The sequence below is a fragment of the Struthio camelus genome, chromosome 1 (genome assembly GCF_040807025.1).
Source record: "Struthio camelus isolate bStrCam1 chromosome 1, bStrCam1.hap1, whole genome shotgun sequence".
NCBI lineage: Eukaryota > Metazoa > Chordata > Aves > Struthioniformes > Struthionidae > Struthio > Struthio camelus.
In genome coordinates this window covers 65,210,437-65,229,861 of record NC_090942.1, presented here as the reverse complement: position 1 = coordinate 65,229,861, position 19,425 = coordinate 65,210,437, and the positions used below count along the sequence as shown (strand labels likewise).

Sequence of the window (19,425 nt, the reverse complement as noted above, 5' to 3'; positions counted from 1 at the left end):
GAGTTTCATGCCCCCTGTTAATGCAAACACAGATGCAACTAAATCTGAAAGATGAAGAAAGACCAGAATTACAGTGGTATATAAATAACACCTCAAGCAAGCTATGTATGTTGTTTTGCTCATGTGTCAAGTTATGAAACAGGTACATTTCATTAATCAATAAGGCATGATACACCTGCTGGGTCTGTCTGACTGCTCAGAAAAGGTTGTGATTATCTGCTACAGCATGAATGGATCTTTGATTAGTTAGCTTGAAAGGGCTATTTAGTGTCAGCGTGACTGCAGTACTGAGACTGCTTTACATTTGACCTTGGCTTGACATGATGTTTGATGTTTTTTCTTATTCTTCATATATGCAAAAGAAGATCAACCAAACTTGCACTTTGCTTTCCTGCTTTCTATTAAGTGACTTTCAGTTCTATGCTTAAGTTTTAGCCCTAGGTATAGTGTAAACCTTCAATTTTAAAGATGTTGCTGTAAAAAATTACAGAGCCTGTCTGTGTCTAAATGAAATACCAAACCAGACTTGTAATAGCTTCCACAAGGAGAGCCAGCCTCTCTCTTGTTGTTGGGTTGGTTTTTGTGCATATGTGGTGGGGAGGGGGGTCAGATGGGAGTAACAAGCTTCCATGGTGGAAAAGTGTGTGAAGTCTATGTGTTTCCTAAAATGCCTTTCACTGTGAACTTGATATTGTCTTCTGTAATATGAAACAGGTTAGTATTTTATTTTTAGGTACACTGTTCCTGCCATAGAGTTGCCTTTTTTTTTTTTTAACTGTTTTTGCCACCCAAAAACTATTTCTTAGGTATAAATGGTAACTGTTTACAGGCATTCAAGTTTTGCCTAAATCTTTTTTAAAAGAAAAGGAAGAGGAAAAGTGTAACCTCTTCTCTGTACCAAGGAGGTCAACAAGCATTACACCAATGAACCAGGCAATTAGAATATCAGATACTAATTCCTAGGAACAGATAACTTGCTGCTAAAACTAAAATGGTCTAGCAAAAATTCAGTAACATTCATCGTTTTTCTTATTTGTTACGCTGTTTTATGAACTCATCTTCTCCTCCTTCATCTTTTTTCCCTAAAATAAAGATAATATTTATGGTGGGACGAGGATACCTATCTCCAGATCTCAGCAAAGTACGGAGCAACTGTCCAAAAGCTATGAAGAGACTAATGGCAGAATGTTTAAAAAAGAAAAGAGATGAGAGACCCCTTTTTCCACAGGTGAGAAATGTTCCTCTTTAGCTCTCAGTTATGAGCTCGCTAGCCACTTCAAGATTTTTTCTTTTTTCTGATTAGTGCTCCAACGGGGCTTCATAAGAGTGATGCTTTGGTACATAGTTAATGCTGTTTAATTAGAAATGTTCATTTGCAATCCAAAAAGCAGATATTAAAATTACTTGTACAGTTGTAAAAGCGTTTATGTGTTGGAGAAAGTTTCTACTGGCCAATAGTGAAATTAGTAATTCACTAATGCTTCAGAGTTAGAACTTGCTGTGTCTGTTCTCAGAAATCTTTTTACCTCCTCTTCCAGTCCCCCAGCGTTATGATAGGAAACTGATAGTTTTGTCACAAAACTTGATTTATCATCCATGCTGGGAAAGGCTTGGATTCTAAGAGCTGGCTTATTTTTTAACCTTGTATTAAGTATACAGAATCAATGTCAAAAATACTGAGCTCCCCCTGCTGGTTTCGTAGTAGTGGTGTTAAGCAAACCGCTTCCAAAGCTGTGTGTGTTTGCAGTGATGATATAGTACTAGTGCATAAACAAGGAGGTAAAGAAAAGGTAACTACAGTCATAATACTCGCAGAGGGAAATCAGTATGCCTTTTTAAAGGGGAAAATGTGTCTTCCCAGAATGTCCTTTTCAGGCTTGTGAGGAAATAAATACCAGAGTGCAAAGTATTAATCTACTTTTACATGTTTCTGTTTGAATTTGTGTATAAATATTTGTCTGCAATTAATTGAAGTTCTGCCTTTGGTTTTATGAGACTGTTAACAACTTTGGAACACCAGATCTGATTAGTTATTTTCTTTTTGTTTTAGATTCTTGCCTCCATTGAGCTTCTGGCCCGGTCATTGCCAAAAATTCACCGCAGTGCATCTGAGCCCTCATTAAACCGAGCTGGCTTCCAGACGGAGGATTTTAGTCTATATGCTTGTGCTTCTCCAAAAACACCCATCCAAGCAGGGGGATACGGTGGGTTTCCAGTACACTGAGAAGAAATGTGAAAGCATGTGCCAGTGTGTCTGTGTGCTCGTGTGTTCCCATGTGTGCAACACATGTATGTTCTCAATTCCTACCAGCTATTTCTTAGGGTGTGCTGAGGGAATGAAAATTCACTTCCTAATGCTGGGCATCGGATGTCCAAAGTACAAAGTTTGTGCTGGTAAGGGATGCCTTTGGAACAGCTGGCACAAGAAGAATTATAAGGTCACTTCAGAGAAATGGGAAAAGTCACTTCAAAACAAGCAAAAATCATCCTAAGATCACTGGTTTTCATTTTTGCTTGTTGTGTCATTTTTTGCCTAGTGTACTGATTGGAGTTAGTTACTCACTAGTGTATTTAATTTTAATCTGCTCGAGTGCTCAAGCTACCTTCATTTTTTTTTTTCCAGTTGAAGTCATTATATTTGAGCAATAATAGGCTTTAGGTTCTTCGGTTAGTAATACTCTCATGTGTGGGAAACAAGGTGGAAAATAAACTTAGCTGCAAGGCTGAGCTCAGTCAAAACTTTTTGTGGTCAGCAGAAGTGAGCAGGTACAGAATCCAAAGAAAGATCTTAGTGGTATGTGACTTTTATTTTGAAAGTTAAGGCTTAAAATAGCGCTGCTTAGAGAACATCTCCTCCTGCAGACGAGTGGTGGTTTGGGGCTTTTTTATTTGTTTTTGGTTTTTGCCTAAATGTTATAATGTGCTATAGTGTAGACAGCTCAGTGTTTTCTTACAATGCAACATAGAAGGAATTCTGAATCTCTGTTTTGCTGAACTACAAGAATATTACTAATAATGATCCCTGTACCCTTCAATTAGCAAGGACTTCAAAATTTAAAGAAAAATTATCTGAAGCGTAACCAAAATCTTTAAAAGAAAAACACTGCTAATACCCATAATAATAAAAGAGCATTTGAAAACATAGTTATTTTCATAGAAATCAGTATTATACTATGAACTCTGTTAAAATGAAACATTTTAGTTACTTCAATATTGCTGTTAATACTACAGAACATACCCTCTGTTCAGTGAGGGATTGTTTTTTTCACTTCCATATAAAAGCTGCTAGTTTGATTGGAGGTGAGTCAGTTAGACTAGAAACCTAACAGAAAGCTAGAAACCTTATCAAGATTAGGTTAGCTCACTTGAAAGACTATTTTTCGCTGGACCTTTTCTCTGAAACTGATGAATCAGAGTAGTGGTTGAGGTTGTAGCAGTCTTTGGTGTCAAATATGAAAACAGTAACAACTGTGTTGTTTCATATTTTGCAGTCAGGTGGTTTTGCTTATTGTAAACTGTTAAGCTGTTCATTTTCACAGATCGTTTTGCACCAGAAACAAGCTATTGCTGTTTCTGTTAGGACTTCAAGGGCCGGAAGTGTTCTTAATGGCTTTTACAGAGAGGTTTGCACTTTTGCTAGCAATATGCTTTTTTATTAGATCAGAAATTCAAAAAGGTTTTCTTTTCTGCTCTCTTTCTGGCAACTGAGTCTTTTAAAGTGGGAGGTGGAGTTAGCTTAGAGAGGGATAGGTAATTTCTACATTTTTCAGGTCTGAATCTCTTGGTCATTTTAGCTTCTATTGTTGGAACGGTTTTTGGAACTAACTTTTCTTTTTTCGTTACATTATGCAAGAAAATTCCGTTGTTGAAATCTAGCTCTATGGAAACAGTTATTGAAGACGGAAGTTGTTATTGTCTCAAAAAATCTGTTTCCCATCTTTCTGGTACTTCTACCTCATCTTGGTAGGCCTATCTTAAAATGGAAAGAGGATTTAAGTGGTTTTTTTTTTTTTCCTTTTATCCATTAAATTTTCTATTTCACAGACTTGAGAGAAATGCTTCTTAAGCCTTGGGGAATGGTATTTGGTGCAGGCTACAATGCCTGTCTCAGTAAGCCTAAGAGGAGGGCTGCTGGGTCTCCTGCAGAATCTAGAAATGCTGCATCGCACGTGGAAAAGACTTACTTGGATTTCAGGAGAATGCAGAACCATCATCGCTGCTCTGCCCAGTCTTACTCTTTCTAGGGTCTGCCAGATAAGTTCGAGCAAGATAATCTTTGGAGTAGTGTTATCCTTGTTGTTGTTAAGATTGTTTTTCAGTGTTATTGGAACTACAATTATGGAAAAAATGCTGGCATCCTTAAATATGTTTGGCCCCATTTCCTGCTGTATCTATGGTCAGTGCATTAGAATTTTTCTTGTGCCATTTGAGGTTTTCTTATATGTCAAGCACCATTCTTGCATCTTTGATGAGAACATGATTTTTGCTTTCTACAAAGTATTTTTTATGAAACCTAAAAGGAGGCTGTTTTTTGGTGATCATTGCCCTTATCTGACATAAAGGCATTTGGGCATTTAACTTGTGTAGTTTATAATTGCAGTTTCAATAGGATTTTGCAACATGTATAGGAGGAAGATTCCTAAGTACCTGTAGATTTGGTCAAGGTTCTTAAAAAGTGACTGCAGCTCAGCTGTATTGTTCTGAAACAGATGTCTGTAGGTCCTGAAAATGGGTATATGAGAACCCAGGCTTTTTGGAGGGGTAGTTTATACCACATGAGATTACTTTTATCTTTACATCTCCTCCTCTGAGTACAGAAACAAAATATGTTTTGGTACCTTCTACTGGACCGGAGCCTCCTAAGTGCTGCTGTACGTTCTCCTGAGGATGTCAACTATCCATCTCAGGATATGTTCCAAATTTTTATTTAGCCAGTGGAGAGTAGCCGTACTAGAAGATTGCTACGAGATCTGACAGAAAACTGCCTTTGTCATACTTTTTTTCTGTGTCTGTGAACGTAATCTAGGCAAGGTGGCAGATTTGGTGTAGAAAAAACTTTCCCTTTGATAAGTCCAGTCAGTTTCTACACAGTGGACACAGCTTGCATGGGCCTAGAAAGGAAACATTCTTCTCATTAGGATCCTTCTGAGAAAACGTGGCATCTACTCTGGAATAAGGAGTACAGTTAAGATGTCATATATATCCTTTAGTGACCTTAAGAGTCCAGATTACTTATAAATTTGTCAGAGTGGACACTGGTAAACTGCACCTTAAATCCTTCCAGGAACAAGAGGCAGCTGGTTCACTCAGAACATGCCATTATAGTATATTATGTGGATCCATGAGATAACTTAATCTTTTTAGTACAGATTTTTGCGAGTGTGCATTTGAAGTAGTGCCCACTTGCCCGGCATGTGACAAACATGAAAAGACTGTAGCAACTAACTTAAAAGCACTCTGTAAGAAATGTAGATTTTCAAATGCCATATGTCATTTGGGAATGAATTTCTTTGTTATCGGTCAAAGCAAGTGTCTGAGTTCTGCGTGGCAGGAGGGAAAATGTAGAAGGTGCATCAGATGTCCATCTCATAATGAATGAAAAAGTGTGTTGTCTTTTCACATTCCAAATTTTTAAATATCAGCTTACCATGCTATAAAACCACATCTCAGTTGGAAGAGCCGCAGCCTGGCACCTACCTTAGCATTGGTAAATACTCTCTGATTCCACAGAGAGTCAGTTCAGCGCAGCATTGTGTGGGTTTACCACCACCAAGAACAGAGCAGTTCTCCAAAAATCATTAGAAAAATCTCCCTGCTCTCAACTCCCAAGTTAGCATTTGCTAGGTCAGCTCCTTGAGGCATCTCACTGCAGAGCCAGATGAGCGCCAGTGTGGCACAGCGGGGAGGTCAGTGCTCTCCACCTCAGGCCAGGAGGGAGGGCGGGAATGCAGTAGTTGCAGCTTAGATTGGCACTGACTGCTGCAGAACTGCATCCAAAGATTTAGTGGGGTAGAACTGGGATGATCCTGTTCATGCAGGACAAGGTATGTTGGCTCTATTCTCAAAGCTGTCATCGTTTTGTCCGTTCATTGCTCTCAGGCAAGATCTTCCTGTCCTACTAGAAAACAGTGAATTCATGGTTCAAGTTATGTCACCTGACTGCATGCATCCTACGTCTTGGGAATAGGTTGCCTGTGCTGGTCCAAGTCTTGCTATAGACGGGGTTTTTCTTCTGGAAGATAAAGAACCAGCTACAGATACTTTAGATCTTCAGATTAGAAAGGGTGATTCAAAAGACTTTTTAGCTACTCATCAAAAAGCGCTATTAAAACCTAGCAGGATAGAGGGTTCCTGCAGTGTAGACAGGTAGAGCCAGCTACGTTCCTCATCCAAGGACATCTGTTACTGGTAACCACATCTTATACATATTCAAACAATATAATGCCAGTTAGACGCACATATTACCTAATTTGGCCACCTGTTGATTGGAGACCAGATTAGCACCTGAGTTTTGAAAGGGGAGATTTAGTTTTAGCTTGTCACAAAAAATATCTTTGCTAAGATTTTACTTAAACGGAAGAAAAGTCTGGAAATCTCTTTTAGGTACTGTGCTGAAATACTTCTTGACTTCTGGTCCTGTTTTTCCATTGCCCTTTCATAATTAATGGTTCATCTTTTATCTTCTGTAATCCCTGTACAACTATTAAAAGCTGAACTATTAGCAGAAATGGACTGAAGGACAAGATGAGTAATGAGGGAGCAATCTCTTGTTTATAAATTGATCTGTAATCAGCAGTTTAGGAAAGCAGACTGAAAAATAAATTAAGCAGAGCATGTTTTGAAAGTGTAGCTAAGCATGAATGTCATTCTTTAAAAAAAAAAAATTAGCTTCACAGGCAATACTTGGTGACCTTTTGTCTTTCTCCCCTTAAAAGAAGGGGGAGGGAGAGGGAGAAAAAGGAAGAAAAAGTGCAAAACTTGAGGCATTATTGACAGTATTGTGAAGAGAGTTAGGAAATCAAAGAAACGTGCAAGATAGAAGCAAGAACAATTACCAAATAGAGTATTGCAGAGCAAGAGTCTTATCTTTTGGTAGGACTAGTAAAATAGAAATTAGAATCATCACGAAGTGTTGGCTTTTCTCCTTATGCTGTTGTTAACTTAGAGCTACCACCACAGGCTATCAGGGCACGTTTTGCTTGGGGTCAGTCACAGCCCGCTGTGCCAGCCAGCCTCACTTTAGACCTTGGGTGCACTCCCTTCTCATTTCCAGGACCCTCTCTACTCTACTTGCTGATTTTCTTCCTGTTCCCTTATATCAGCTATAGCAGCTGTTCCTAGCAGGCCCTGTACATGCTGCTTTTACCCTCCCACCCCCCATACTGACTGCTGGCCACTCTTCTTGGTCCCTTTCTTTATGGAGCAAACCATTCCACTGAGTTAGTGTCATCGGTCTAAAATTCTTTTTGCAGGGACATTTCTGGTTTGTTTTCAATATGCAGAATAGAAGCCCCATAAACCAAGATCAGCAAAACTCTTGTTCTTGAAAAAGATGGAAGGACACCAAGATAGAGAGGAGGTGTTTGGATGTAACAGTATTCACACACTTCTGTTGAACAGAACAAAAGGTCTGTTTGATGTATTTATCAATCCATTATTAAAAGAGCTCTGAAAAATCCTGTCAAGAAAGGGGCATAAATTAACCCCTAATTCATATGAAACCCACCAATGGAAAGTTCTGTGTACATTTCTTTTTCCATCACTCTTGAGTCCTTTTGGTTAAGCATATTTGGACACTCATTCCTAAAAATTCTACTTGACATTATTTCTTTGTGGCTGAAAGAGACTTTTGGTTAATGCCTAAGAGCAAGAGGATGAGTATCTTAGTTGCAGCTTCTGTGCAAAGCTCTGTGGCAAACTTTATAAGACTTTGGGAAGCAATTTTGCTCTGTGCTATAGTTTCATCGTCTTTGAAATGGGACCATATATCTGACAGCATGACAGCTTGCTGAGACTAAATAAATGGTGTAGAGCATCTTGGGATCATTGCATGGGAAAGCACTGCACAGAGTTATTGTTTACTCAGTGATTCTGAAGTAAGCATAGGGTTGCTCTGTTTCCTTGTGTTCCCTGTTTGTGATCCCTAACTTCTGATCTGGGAATGAATAGACAATCATGTAATTCGGTGGTTTGGGTTTTTTTTTTTCCTCACAGTAGGTTGTTATGTTGGTGTGTAAGCCAGGTTCTAATATTCTTTAATACTGGTTTAATATTCAGGCACTTTACTGCATAGAGTCCTTAAAGGTTAATATGTGTGTAGAATAGTTCTTTGTTACAAACCAGTTTTCCACCAGTAGAGTAGAGATTAGTTTGCAGTCTGACACATTTATCGCAACTGTCACTTTTCAGCCGGATGTATGTGCAATAGGGAGTTTAAAGTGAAATTTAACTTAGACTTTATTTTTAAATGCATGATGAATTAGACAATAGCTTGAACTTTCAGACCTCTGTCCTGGGAAGAATGGGTACAGCTTGCTTTTAAGAAATTCTTTTTTAAGTAAAATGTGCTGGCTCTATATTCAGTGTTCTTTCACTATGTAGTCTTTTATGCTTTATTTTTAACAGTTTGCATCTTTTACATTTAACCTAATGTTTAACTAGTCTGGAGAGAATCTCTGACCGCCTAATAATTGAAACCACCTTTTTAAACCAAGCTCTTGTCCTCCCTCTACAGGAGAATTTGCAGCGTTCAAGTAGCCACAGCACCATGGCAGCACCCACTCTGTTATTTAAGTCTTGTGTTCCTACAGTTTAACATCAAAACTCTATTCTGCTCCTCAACACCTAAAGTAATTTAGAAAAGATATCCATAAGCTTAAAAGTGGAGCAGAATGGAACTGCCAGTCCAACACAATGGGAAAAAAAAATACCTTTTTAGGAACCAGAATACTCTGCTGCCAGTGTTTCTCCTTCAACACAAAACACCACGTGCATTCGGAGACCCACAGTGGCTGCCTGTGCCGTTGGCATCATTCCCAGGAGAGAGGAGAGGGCACTCGTGGTTTGACTTTGGTGCTCAGGCATGAGGGGATGGAACTGCTGCTGCAACTTAGGAGACTTGCTTTGGATGGTCTGCCAGTCGGCTTTCTCCCTCTAACAACGTATCATCAGAGGCTGAATATCTGATGAGTGCTAATTAAAAGAATCATCCTCCGTTCTGATCTTTTTTTCCTGGTGTGCTCACTGATTTATGGACCATGCAGTATCCCCTTTTCATTGTATTGCAGTGTCAGACACCACAATCTGTCTATATTATTGGGTTTTATTTGAGTAAAATTAAAATTACGGGGTGACGGGAGCTGGAAAAGATGCTATTCTAAAGTCAAAGAGGCTAATCTAAAGGAAAAGGGGATGCTGCTGTACCTGTTTTCAGATTTACTTTATCACTTTTTCAAAGAAAAACAAAAAACAACCACCAACCTTAACCTTTTTCCTTTTTCAGTATTTTCTTGGTGTGTGCATATATGGCATCTCTTAGAAGGATTAGGTAGATCCTTCTTTTGTTGGTCCAGCAACAAACTGAAGTTAAGAAAAAATATGTGGTGAGGTTGTCCTCTTTTTTTTTTTTTTCCTTTTGTATCATCTGATACAATATATTTATCAGAGATGCTACTGTGGCATCTGAAGTCTGTAGAATTCCTGATACAGACTGTGAATGGTGTATGTACCTACTTTAAAAGTTTTATTTTAAAAGAGGGTGCAGGTTAATGCCAGGTACCTTACCAATATGTAATGTTTTCATAAATGGGGAAAAAAAGTTCTCAGGTTGAATTGAATACAAACACAAAACCCCCTAGAATTAGACATTCCAAAAAATATGTTTTGGTACTTTTGAGAGCTTTTTTTAAAAGGATTTTTATCCTGTTAACTAAACGTCCTCTGAATAGCGTGTATATAAATGTGGAGCATCTTGTCCTAATGGCAAGCTGTTGGATTAAAACACAACGAAACGGTACTTGCTGGATCCACGCTGACTACTACTCTTCTCATTGCTTTCTTCCCTTTAATCTCTTCATCCTTTCTGTTCGTCTTTCCCTTTTGTACACTTTGCAAACTAGGATGAAGGTGGCGGTATCTGCATTCGAGTGCTTTGTTTTCCTGTCCTCCAGTCCTGGTTTCCAAATGGTTGGTAGCTTTCTGACAAGTTACCCAGTCAGGGAAAAAAAAAAAAAAAAAATCAAAGTTCTGCACATTGTTTACCTCTAGTGGAATATCTTGTGATGTGATCTGTTTGCAGAGTTGTGGTATTAAATGTAAATTATTTGTACAGAGGCAAGTCAGACCACATTAGAAAGAAATTCAAGCTCAGACAGAAGTTTTCAGAATTAAATTCATATCTGCCCTATACCACTCCACATGAGGCAGGAAGACTGACCTGCCCCTAGCTGGGAGGGGTATTTTTGGGGGGAAGGGGGTTGGTGAGAGAGGAGTAAATAAAATCGTGACAAATAAATGAAGGAGTTAAATGGGTGTAAATGTGTCTCTACTAAATGTGTGTGTGTGTATTGGGTGAAGACGCTGTCTTTGCCTCACTGGGAGAGTTGGACCGTTTCTGTCTGCAGAAGGTCGCTCCCGGGCTGAGGGAGAAAAATGCACGTTGGTAGTGGAACATGCTTGTAAAGCCCTGGAGTTCTGCAGTGCTGCTGGTAGTCTGATTTGTTTGTCAGTGAATATTTACTGGGATTATAGGGACCAGGCTAACCTGAAGTGGGAATTATAACTGAAATACTGTGTATTCATATTAATTCCACAAACATTAGCAAGACAGCAATAGTGAATGACTTAATAGTCACCATGAGAATGAAGTGATTCATGTTGGTACATGAATAGAATTGATTTTGTGTATAGAATGCATTAAAAAAAAGAAGAAGAAAGCACAACTTTTTTCTTGTCTGCTGTGGGTCTTCAGATGCTTTAAGGGGTTTTTTTTTGTTTGTTTGTATGTTTGTTTCTTCTTGAGATAGGCAAGAATTTGAATAGTAGCAATAGCCACTTTCTAGCAGGGAGAAGCTAGTGAAGTGAGCAGTGGTGTGCAGACCAGTGAAGTCACGGCGCTCGCTGCTGATGCAGTGACAGACCATAGTGATAATCTAAGATAGATATTGAACGGAGGTGGAAGGTGTCTAGGGACAATGTAGTCAGCAGACAGGTGAGAATATTTACAAATATAAACTCCAAGAGAGTGAAGTCACTGTTCATTCCCCTTCCGACCCCCTCGTTGTTACACCCCATGTATGGGCTTTGGCCTAAATTGTAAATGTCGGGCGTACTGGAAATTAGTATTCTCTTGAAGAAGCTGTTGCCAGAGCATGTACATGTGGTTCCAGAGCCATTTGTTTCACAGAGCTTATTTTAAAACCCTAGTTTCATTCCACAAGGTCACGTTAGCAGAAAACTGTTCCGCTAAAGTATAACTGTTAGGAATTTCACTCTATCTGTGCTTAAAACAAACTTATTTTTGTGATGATTCATTAGCCATTAGTCTACAATATGCTTCTTGAGCCCATAGGAAAAGCACAAGGAAAACTGCTATCCTTGTCCGTGCAAAGCACTTTATAAGTAACACATGATCTTTGGGGTTTTTTTTTTAACTGAGGTTTGTTTGTTTTGTTATTTTGTTTCTCTGTTTTGTTTTTTTTTTTCCCTGAGGAATGTGCAAGTTGTTTGGCTGCTGTTTAGAGAAGTCCTTTCAGGATGCATTTCTACTGGCTTTCACATTTGTTTGTTTCCCTCCAGATAGCTGTAGTAATGTGTTTTTGTCTTTAAAAGGTCCCACTTAGTCCTCATGCAAACTTTGGAGTAAATTTGGTTTGTAAATAATTGATTGATTTTTTTTTTGTTGTTAATCTTCAGGAATTACTCTGAATGTCTTGCACGCCTTCAGAATCAGTCTTAACAGTGCTCTGTAGATGTATAGTGAATGGGGAGGTAAGAGTAGACAAGTGTGGAATGCCCCATACAGAAGGAAGTAAATTGAAATGAAATGACAGATACATTCATGCTGATCACACCAAAGTTCTGAAGCTTCTCTGTGATGTCCCAACCGCATGCCCATGCCATAGTATGGATATGTTGGTACATATTTTGTTTGTGTGTACCTGTTAGGACATACGTCTAGAGAGTCATGTTGCTTTTAAGCTCTACAGTATCTAATATCTCATACGATATTTTCAAAACTACCACTACCTCTTCTTGAGGTCTTAATTAACCACACACACCCACACATACCTCTTCTGTCTTCTTCAGCCTCCCCCTGCCTTTCCTTTTCCATACGTTAGAAGAGACCTGCCGTTCCCTGTTGCCACTTCCCCATCAGTACGTGATTATTGCCTGTGGCATATTTGCTAGAACTGGAACATCATGGTGGAGCTTAAACCAAATAGTATGAATATAGAGGCCTGATTATTTTCAAAGATACAGTTAGTCCAGTCATTTATTTTTCACTAAACTCATGTACGTCATTAAATGAATTCACTTCTGCTTTTTATGCTCATCTAAAGCATCTTTTGTTGTACTTGAATGCTTTAGCATCTGATGACGATGCGGACTGAGGCCAAATACTGGCATCTTATCATGGCCTCTCAACATCGTTTAGTAATGTGTGCTCATGAGAGGCAGAAATTTGGCCTTTATGACATAAAATGAATGAAATGCTAACTGTTGATAAATATCATGTCTTCCCACAAATGCCCTAATAGGGAAAAAAACACTGAAGATCATATGTAACTAGGTTTGTTTCTATGTTTGTATGGTGATGTAAATGCATTTTACAGAACGTTTGGGAAGCCAGATCCCCAAAGACCTTACAATCAAGTAGAAGTTAAAGTTTTGATGACTGGAGGGGCTGAATTTAGGGAAGAAGCGTGCAGACATTTCACATCTTTGCAGCCTATAGATTTCATTCCCTTCTTGACTGTGAGTGCAGCATGTGTAGCACAAACTATTCATAGTACTGTAGACAATGTGTCTTCTGGCTGTTGGAAAAAAAAAAAAAAAAAAAAAAAGACCAGTAGCATAATATGACAGGCAAAGTTTCTAGGTACAGTCAAGTCCAGTTAAAAATCAGTTGCATAAATGGACTATTATGGCATCAATTTGTAAGTGCTGGGCTTTCTATAGTTTTGTTACTCATTTACATAGTTTATCAAACAAACTTTCCATTTACTGCTGCCTTGTTAATATGCATTTGCACTTCATATTTGTTTTGGCACACATTATAAATATCTTTTAATAAGTAAGCTCATCAAAAGAACAGAGTAAAACTAATTTGTTTTGTTTGCCTTTAAGTTTCTAGGACGCTAACACAGAAACTAGTGAAGTCAGCACCATGACAGCAGTAAATAATTAGAAAATTGTGGAATTGAGGAAGCTGTTTAGAAAGCGCAGAACATAGAGGATACCAAGAGTAAGGTGAAGTGGAAATTAGCACATATACTCTCTTTAGAAAAGAAAGATAACAAGACCCTCCATTAAATGGTTTACGTAGGGACCCCCAAAAGCAGTCTTTGTAGTTTGCCAAATGATCATGTGCCTTCGCAATTTAAAAGAACAACAGAATGTAAGCCAGGTGCTTTGTAACTAGAGCAGTGGCTTTGGTTTACTTCTGATGCAGTAATTTTGTATATAGCTATTACTTTAGATTGGCAATTTTGGAGATGGTAAACAAATGTAAAGAATCAAGGAGGACAAAGAGTATTCCCCCAAATACCTATGATCATTTCAAAACCAGGAACTGAAGGATACCTAATTCAGTTACAGTAAACCTGCTACTTGAAATCTGCTCTGTTAAAAATAAAATGAGGTTCATTTAACTTAAAAGTAAATAAGCCTTCCCCGCCCCCTGCCCAGACACAATGATCTTGTTAAAGAAATGTATTGTAAAGCTTTGAAGAGGCTTAAAGTTGTACCATCAGAGAATGAGACAATAAATGAAGGATGAGAGCTAGCTTACGGGAAATTCATGTCTAGTGCTCATATGTAGTCAAAGTCTACACAATTCAGAGCATAAAACTAATTTCCTGATCCAGAAGGTGCAATTAGTTTTGTTTTTTGGAATACCAGCAGGTTTCCTTAGTTCTTTTCCAGGTCTCTTGCAATTTCTCAACAATGCAGGCTCCAGTTTAGTGATCGCATATTCTGTTATTGCACATTAACCTTGGGAGATAATAGGTATCTTGTCAGGCGAGGGACAACCAATGTGTTTGAATTTGATTTGTTCAAATTTCAAACTGTTACATAGGCTTCTGGCAGTACCTAAATACTAGTGTCATATTTAACCTATTTGTCCGTAAGGACAAAAGAATGGTTTTTCATGTTAGTGCTTTCTCAGATCTTTTCCCTTTCTTCTTTGGGACAAGACTTTGGACATAATTCTAAATTACAAAATTATGTCTAAATGCACAGTTCATATAAAATATTAGACTGATTTTAATTTGTCTTTGCTCCATTTTATAAATCATAGTGTAATTTTTTAAAAGAGTTTTACTAACATTCCAGGAACTATCTGGAATCCTTTTACCTACCCCAAATTCTGCACTAAAAGTTCACCTAAGATGATGGTTGTGTTTTTTGATTAAACTCATACAGAAACTGTTTCCCTGTTTGGCCAAGAGAAGGGGGCTGATGGGAGCGTTTATGAACTTGTAAACTACCTAGGCGTTTGCTTTGTAGCATCACAGCAGCAGTGTGTTCAAGTCATTCAGCCTACTTAAGAGCCAACAGTGGCCTGCCCAATCGTTTTGTCTAGTTTGTTATCGCATCTGCAGCAGCTGTACTTTAAGAGTAAGCCTTGTGTGACATTTGCTTTTGAGCGAGTAAAACACAAAAGCGAAAGATTATGTATTCTTTTTGTTTGGGTTTGAAAAATGGTTGATTTTTGTTTTGATGAATGTCATTCTGTGTTGCATTTGTGTATTCACCCTCGTTGAAAAGAAAATCTGTTTGTGTGTTTGGGAGTTTAATGGAACATTAGGAGAAGCAGTGAAGCCCACCATCTGGGCACAGATGTTGGGTCTAGGGGGCAAAATGGACCAAACATGGGTGTTGGGTTATTTTGGGATGGTGGGGGGTTGTGAGGGCCTAATTTAAATTAACTCTGTCTAAAATAAAATGTAAGTGCAATAAATGTGCTTTTTTATTCAAAGCTGTGAACCTTTAGAGGAAAAAAAACAAAAAACATGCACATCATTCCTTCACGAGCCTTGCGTCCTTCCTGCCTCCCCTTCCTTCCCCCTCTCCGCACAATTTCTCCTCAACTGACAGAAACCTGACAGTGGTCAACTTGCATGTTTTGGCTATCCAAATTACACCATTGCTTTTCTTTTCATCTCATTTGGTAGGATTGAGGAAAGTCCTGCCTCTACTCCTTGCCACCCTTGAAATTCCTTTGGGAGCTAGTGCTGGGGCATGTTCCAGTTGGGGTGAGGTCTGCCAATCTTCCAGGTGAAAGAGGTAGACCGTGCGCTCTGTCGATCGTCCTGAGTGCAAGGACAGCGTTCGTTGCAGCCCCTTGTCTGCGCTGGTGTGCTCAGGTAGCAACTTCCCATCTCCCTTTTCCAGTTCTAGCAATGGCAGATGACCTTTTTCTTTAGCGATTGCAAAGCTAATCAGTCCTCAGCACCCTAATTGGATCCCTTTTTTCTGTGTCAAAACATACATGCAGACTGGCCACTGTTGCCTTCTGTGACTCTGCCTTGTTTTGAAGGAATAGGTATACATGTTTGTAATCTGTTGTGCAGTAGTTGCACTGTCTCTGTTTCTCACTTGAGAGCATGCTGCTTTTCCTAGATTAGGAAAGGTGCACCAGTCTCTTGGGGGGGCTTTCCACAAAAGACTCAATGCATACGTTTCATTAAAAAGTGATGGAAGGTAGTGCACTCAGTAGTTGGACCCTGTGGGGGAATAAGAGAGGACTGGTTTGTTTAAAGTATATAGATAGTATATAAATCTATATCCTTTAAACTTGACTTTTTATGTATAGTCAAGGCAATGGCATTACCTCATAATATAGAGGCTTGCTTATAAAAGGCAAAGTATCTAGTAAGGAGAGGAAAGGGAAATTTCTATACTTTTTTGTTTTGGTTTCTTAGTGCAATGAAATGTATGTCCCACCAGTTTAAACTCTGTGCTAACACAACATTCCTTTCAGCTGTATTTTTTTAACCACCAGGGGTTTGCAAGGGGCTTATGACTGCAAAGTAGAAGGTCCAGTCCAATTAAAAAAAATTGTGTTAGTAGATTTCCATAGCTGCTTTTTAAAATCTACAATGGAGTAATTGTTTTGAAAAGTGTATTTATTTTTTAATTGGTAACAAAATGTTTATTTTCAGTTTTCTGTTACATAGGTCATGGTAACTCCCCTTCTTTCCTTCTCAAGTGTCCCCTTTAATTGCCAATACAACTTATTTCTTGTTTGTTCCCCCCCACCCCACCCTTTACTTTTGTTGTCCCTTCATTTGTACTTTGGAGTTTTTCTCATGTAAATTTGTACAATGGGAAATATTGTCCAGTTTGGCTAGAGAGCATGGAGACTTAAAACATATTAAAATTTGATAGCTGAATTCAGATTGAAGAAAACTATTTCTGTGTAAAGTTATTTAAAGAACTCTGTATTATATAAAAGGCAAAAAGTTCTATGTACTTGATGTGAATATGAGAATACTGCTATAATAAAGATTGACTGCATGGAAAAGTCTGAAGCAGGAGATTGTTTAATCGTCTCCCTGATGTTCCAGAGGGGCAGCCAAGGTGGCTTACTGGGAGCAAAACACAAATGTACTTTAACCTTGCTAATTTAGAACGTAGCTCTGGCAAAACAACATGGAAATGGTTGGGGAAATAACCCAACCAATTTCAAGTCTTCCTTATCTGGACTGCTGCCTCCTTGAACAATATGCTTAGCCCTAAGCCACTTTTACCTTTGCAAAAAGGTATTTCACAAAATTTAATCTGGACTCTTATAATCACCAAGGGAAGGTCCCTTTCACCCTAGGGAAAGCTTGGTGCAAGTTAGTCTGGGTTTTCTTCATGGCAGTTCTACCTGCTCCTATAGAAGCTGTTACTCCAAGATCCTGAGGACTTCAGTAAAAATTCCTTTTTAAGTTAGTTTCACCACAGTTCTAACATCAACAAGTTATATAACTTTCCCCACTTTAATTGTCTGCCACCTAGTCAATAAGGTGATAGGATGCTTGCCTACTGCGTTCTTAGTCACATAAGTTTTAAACTTTCATGTGAATGTAGATGTAGCACCTTCTTGAGGGGAGCATATTATATTATCAAGCAAAAACAACACAGGCTAATCCAGACTGAAATACCTCACCTCTGAAGCTGTAAGTGTTCATTCCCCAAGAGTCATGTCGCATTCAAAAAAAAAAAAAAAAAACCACACACACAGAGCACACCTCAGGTTAGGGTTTGATTACAAGTAATATTTATTGAAAAAAGGACAGAAGAAGAGCCAAAGCTGTAGTTCCAGGGATCTCGCAACACAGCCTGCAAGTAACAGAAGACAGAATCAGAATCTCTCTGCCAGTCCCTCTCCCACAGCTGAGGGCAGGGGAAGATCTCCTCAGCAGTGGCCCTCCTGCCTTCAGCAATAGTTGAAGCTCTTAAAAATTTTACAGTCATAATATGAAATAGCAGCTTAAGTGATGGGGCAATTAAAGAGAGAACAAGCAAAGAAGAACAAGCTAGAAGCCCAACACCGTTAGTAAAAGGAAGACTCTTAAGGGTCTTTGTCCAGTAACAAAGCATGTCTCAAAGCTGGAGACCATTGTGTATAGTATAGCATGAACCCATAAAATAATTCTGAAATGGCAGTAATTAAGCTACAACTCATTTAAAAAAAAAAAAAAGTTGTAGGATGGCACAGAGTCATGTATTGCCAGAACTAGACTACCGAGGCTCAAGCTTTCAGCTACCCATCCAGGAAAAGAGCGTGGAGATAGTTTAAAAAAACATCACCATCATCCTCCTCAGCAACAGCAATGCAAAAATAATTTGCTTTCTGTAAAGGACAGGTTTGGTACCTTTGCCTTTGAAACTGTGCGAGTAGCTGCAGAAAGCAGGGGCCCTTTTAGCAGTAGTGAAAGAAAAGGAGCTTTGCAGAGCGCCATGCACCCCCTGACGCTGTTGCAGCCAGGAGCTTTAGAGAAATACAGTCCAACGGCTACACAACCCGGACAGTGCACGCAGCGGCCGCTCAGGCTTAGGGCTGTTTAAAGCCAACCACGACCCAGGTGCAAGGCAGGAACGGCCGCCTAAGTGCGCTCTTAAGCGCTAGGCGCTCGAACTGCGACCCCGTTCATAGGGCTCCGCGGGGAGGAGAAAAAAAGAACAAAATAAAGAATAAAAAACCGAAACAAACAACCGCGCTGAGAAGTCTCTCCCGCGAGGGAGCGGGGCTGCCGGCGGGGGGGCAGCGCATACCGGCGGGCTGCGGGCAGCGCCTACTCCGCGTCGTCGGGGGGGATGCCCAGCTCCTCGTCCGTCCAGGCCGCGGGGTCGGGGTAGGGGAAGTGACCCTGCGGCGAGAGGCGAGCTCAGAGCGGGGCCCGGCCCGGCCCGCACCCCCCTCCCTCCCGCCGCGCCGGCCTCACCAGCACCATGTCCGAGCTGTGCCAGAAGTGCCACAGGATCCAGAACCACATGAAGCCCGACAGCATCTCGCCCCGGATCACCTGCGCCCGCGTCAGCTGCGGGAACTGCCGGTACCGCGGCTCGATGTGCACCTCGCCGCCCGCGCTGCAACACACCGCGCCGGCACCGCGTCACTCCCGGCCACCGCCGCCCGCACCGCGCCGCGCCGCGCCGCGCCGCCCCGGCCCCGCCGCCCCCGCACTCACTGCCGCAGCCCGGTCGCGCCGCCGCCGCCGCCGCCGCTGACCCCGGCCCGGAGGAGCCGCGCCGCCGCCGAGCGCCCCAGCGCCGCCAGCATGATGGCAGCCGCGCCGGTACCGACCCTCCTGCCCTCCCCCCCAATGTCACCCGGCCGCCTCCCAACAACAGCCGCGGCGATTGGCCCGCCGCGCCGCCTGGCGCCTACCAACTCCGGCCGCGGAGGGGGCTGAGGCGGGGAGAAGGGGAACTGGGCAAGCGCTCCGCCCCAAGGCGGCAGCGGCGGCAGCCGTAACTCAGGGTCCTTCCCGCTGCCGCGGCTGCCCGCGCCTCGGGGCTTCCTGGGGTTCCTCGCTGTTAGCACAAGTATATCTGTGACCCCCCCCTCGCCGCTCTCAGCCCTTGGGAGCGGCGCAGGCGGAACCAAGTCCTCGGCGGGGGTTGCTGTTCAGCCCGAAACAATGACACTGCCCACAGAGAAGGCAAGAGAAGGACTGCAGTGACCTTCTGGGGCAAAAACGCCTCAGT

The 19,425-nt window shown here is 40.8% G+C and overlaps 2 protein-coding genes across 3 annotated transcripts in view; one reads left to right on the top strand and one right to left on the bottom strand.

Moving 5' to 3' along the window:
• BRAF (B-Raf proto-oncogene, serine/threonine kinase) overlaps positions 1 to 16,753 on the top strand; it is an 87,067-nt gene extending 70,314 nt beyond the window's left edge. Inside the window, exons 17-19 of one of the 2 annotated variants that reach the window (XM_068945548.1) lie at positions 1,094 to 1,228; positions 2,051 to 2,204; positions 4,045 to 16,753. In XM_068945548.1, coding sequence (XP_068801649.1) covers positions 1,094 to 1,228; positions 2,051 to 2,204; positions 4,045 to 4,244 — 489 coding nt within the window. In that variant the 3' untranslated portion in view covers positions 4,245 to 16,753. The remainder of the gene's footprint in view (positions 1 to 1,093; positions 1,229 to 2,050; positions 2,205 to 4,044) is intronic. The other variant, XM_068945553.1, reaches the window with a different exon arrangement.
• Positions 16,754 to 17,468: 715 nt separating this feature from the next.
• Positions 17,469 to 19,036, bottom strand: NDUFB2 (NADH:ubiquinone oxidoreductase subunit B2). The gene is made up of 4 exons (XM_068945535.1): positions 18,906 to 19,036; positions 18,660 to 18,804; positions 18,490 to 18,584; positions 17,469 to 17,553 (listed from the first exon to the last, which is right to left on the bottom strand). The coding sequence occupies exons 1-3, from the start codon at positions 18,995 to 18,997 to the stop codon at positions 18,510 to 18,512; spliced, it is 312 nt and encodes a 103-aa protein (XP_068801636.1). The 5' UTR covers positions 18,998 to 19,036; the 3' UTR covers positions 17,469 to 17,553; positions 18,490 to 18,509.
• Between the last annotated feature and the right edge of the window lie 389 nt (positions 19,037 to 19,425).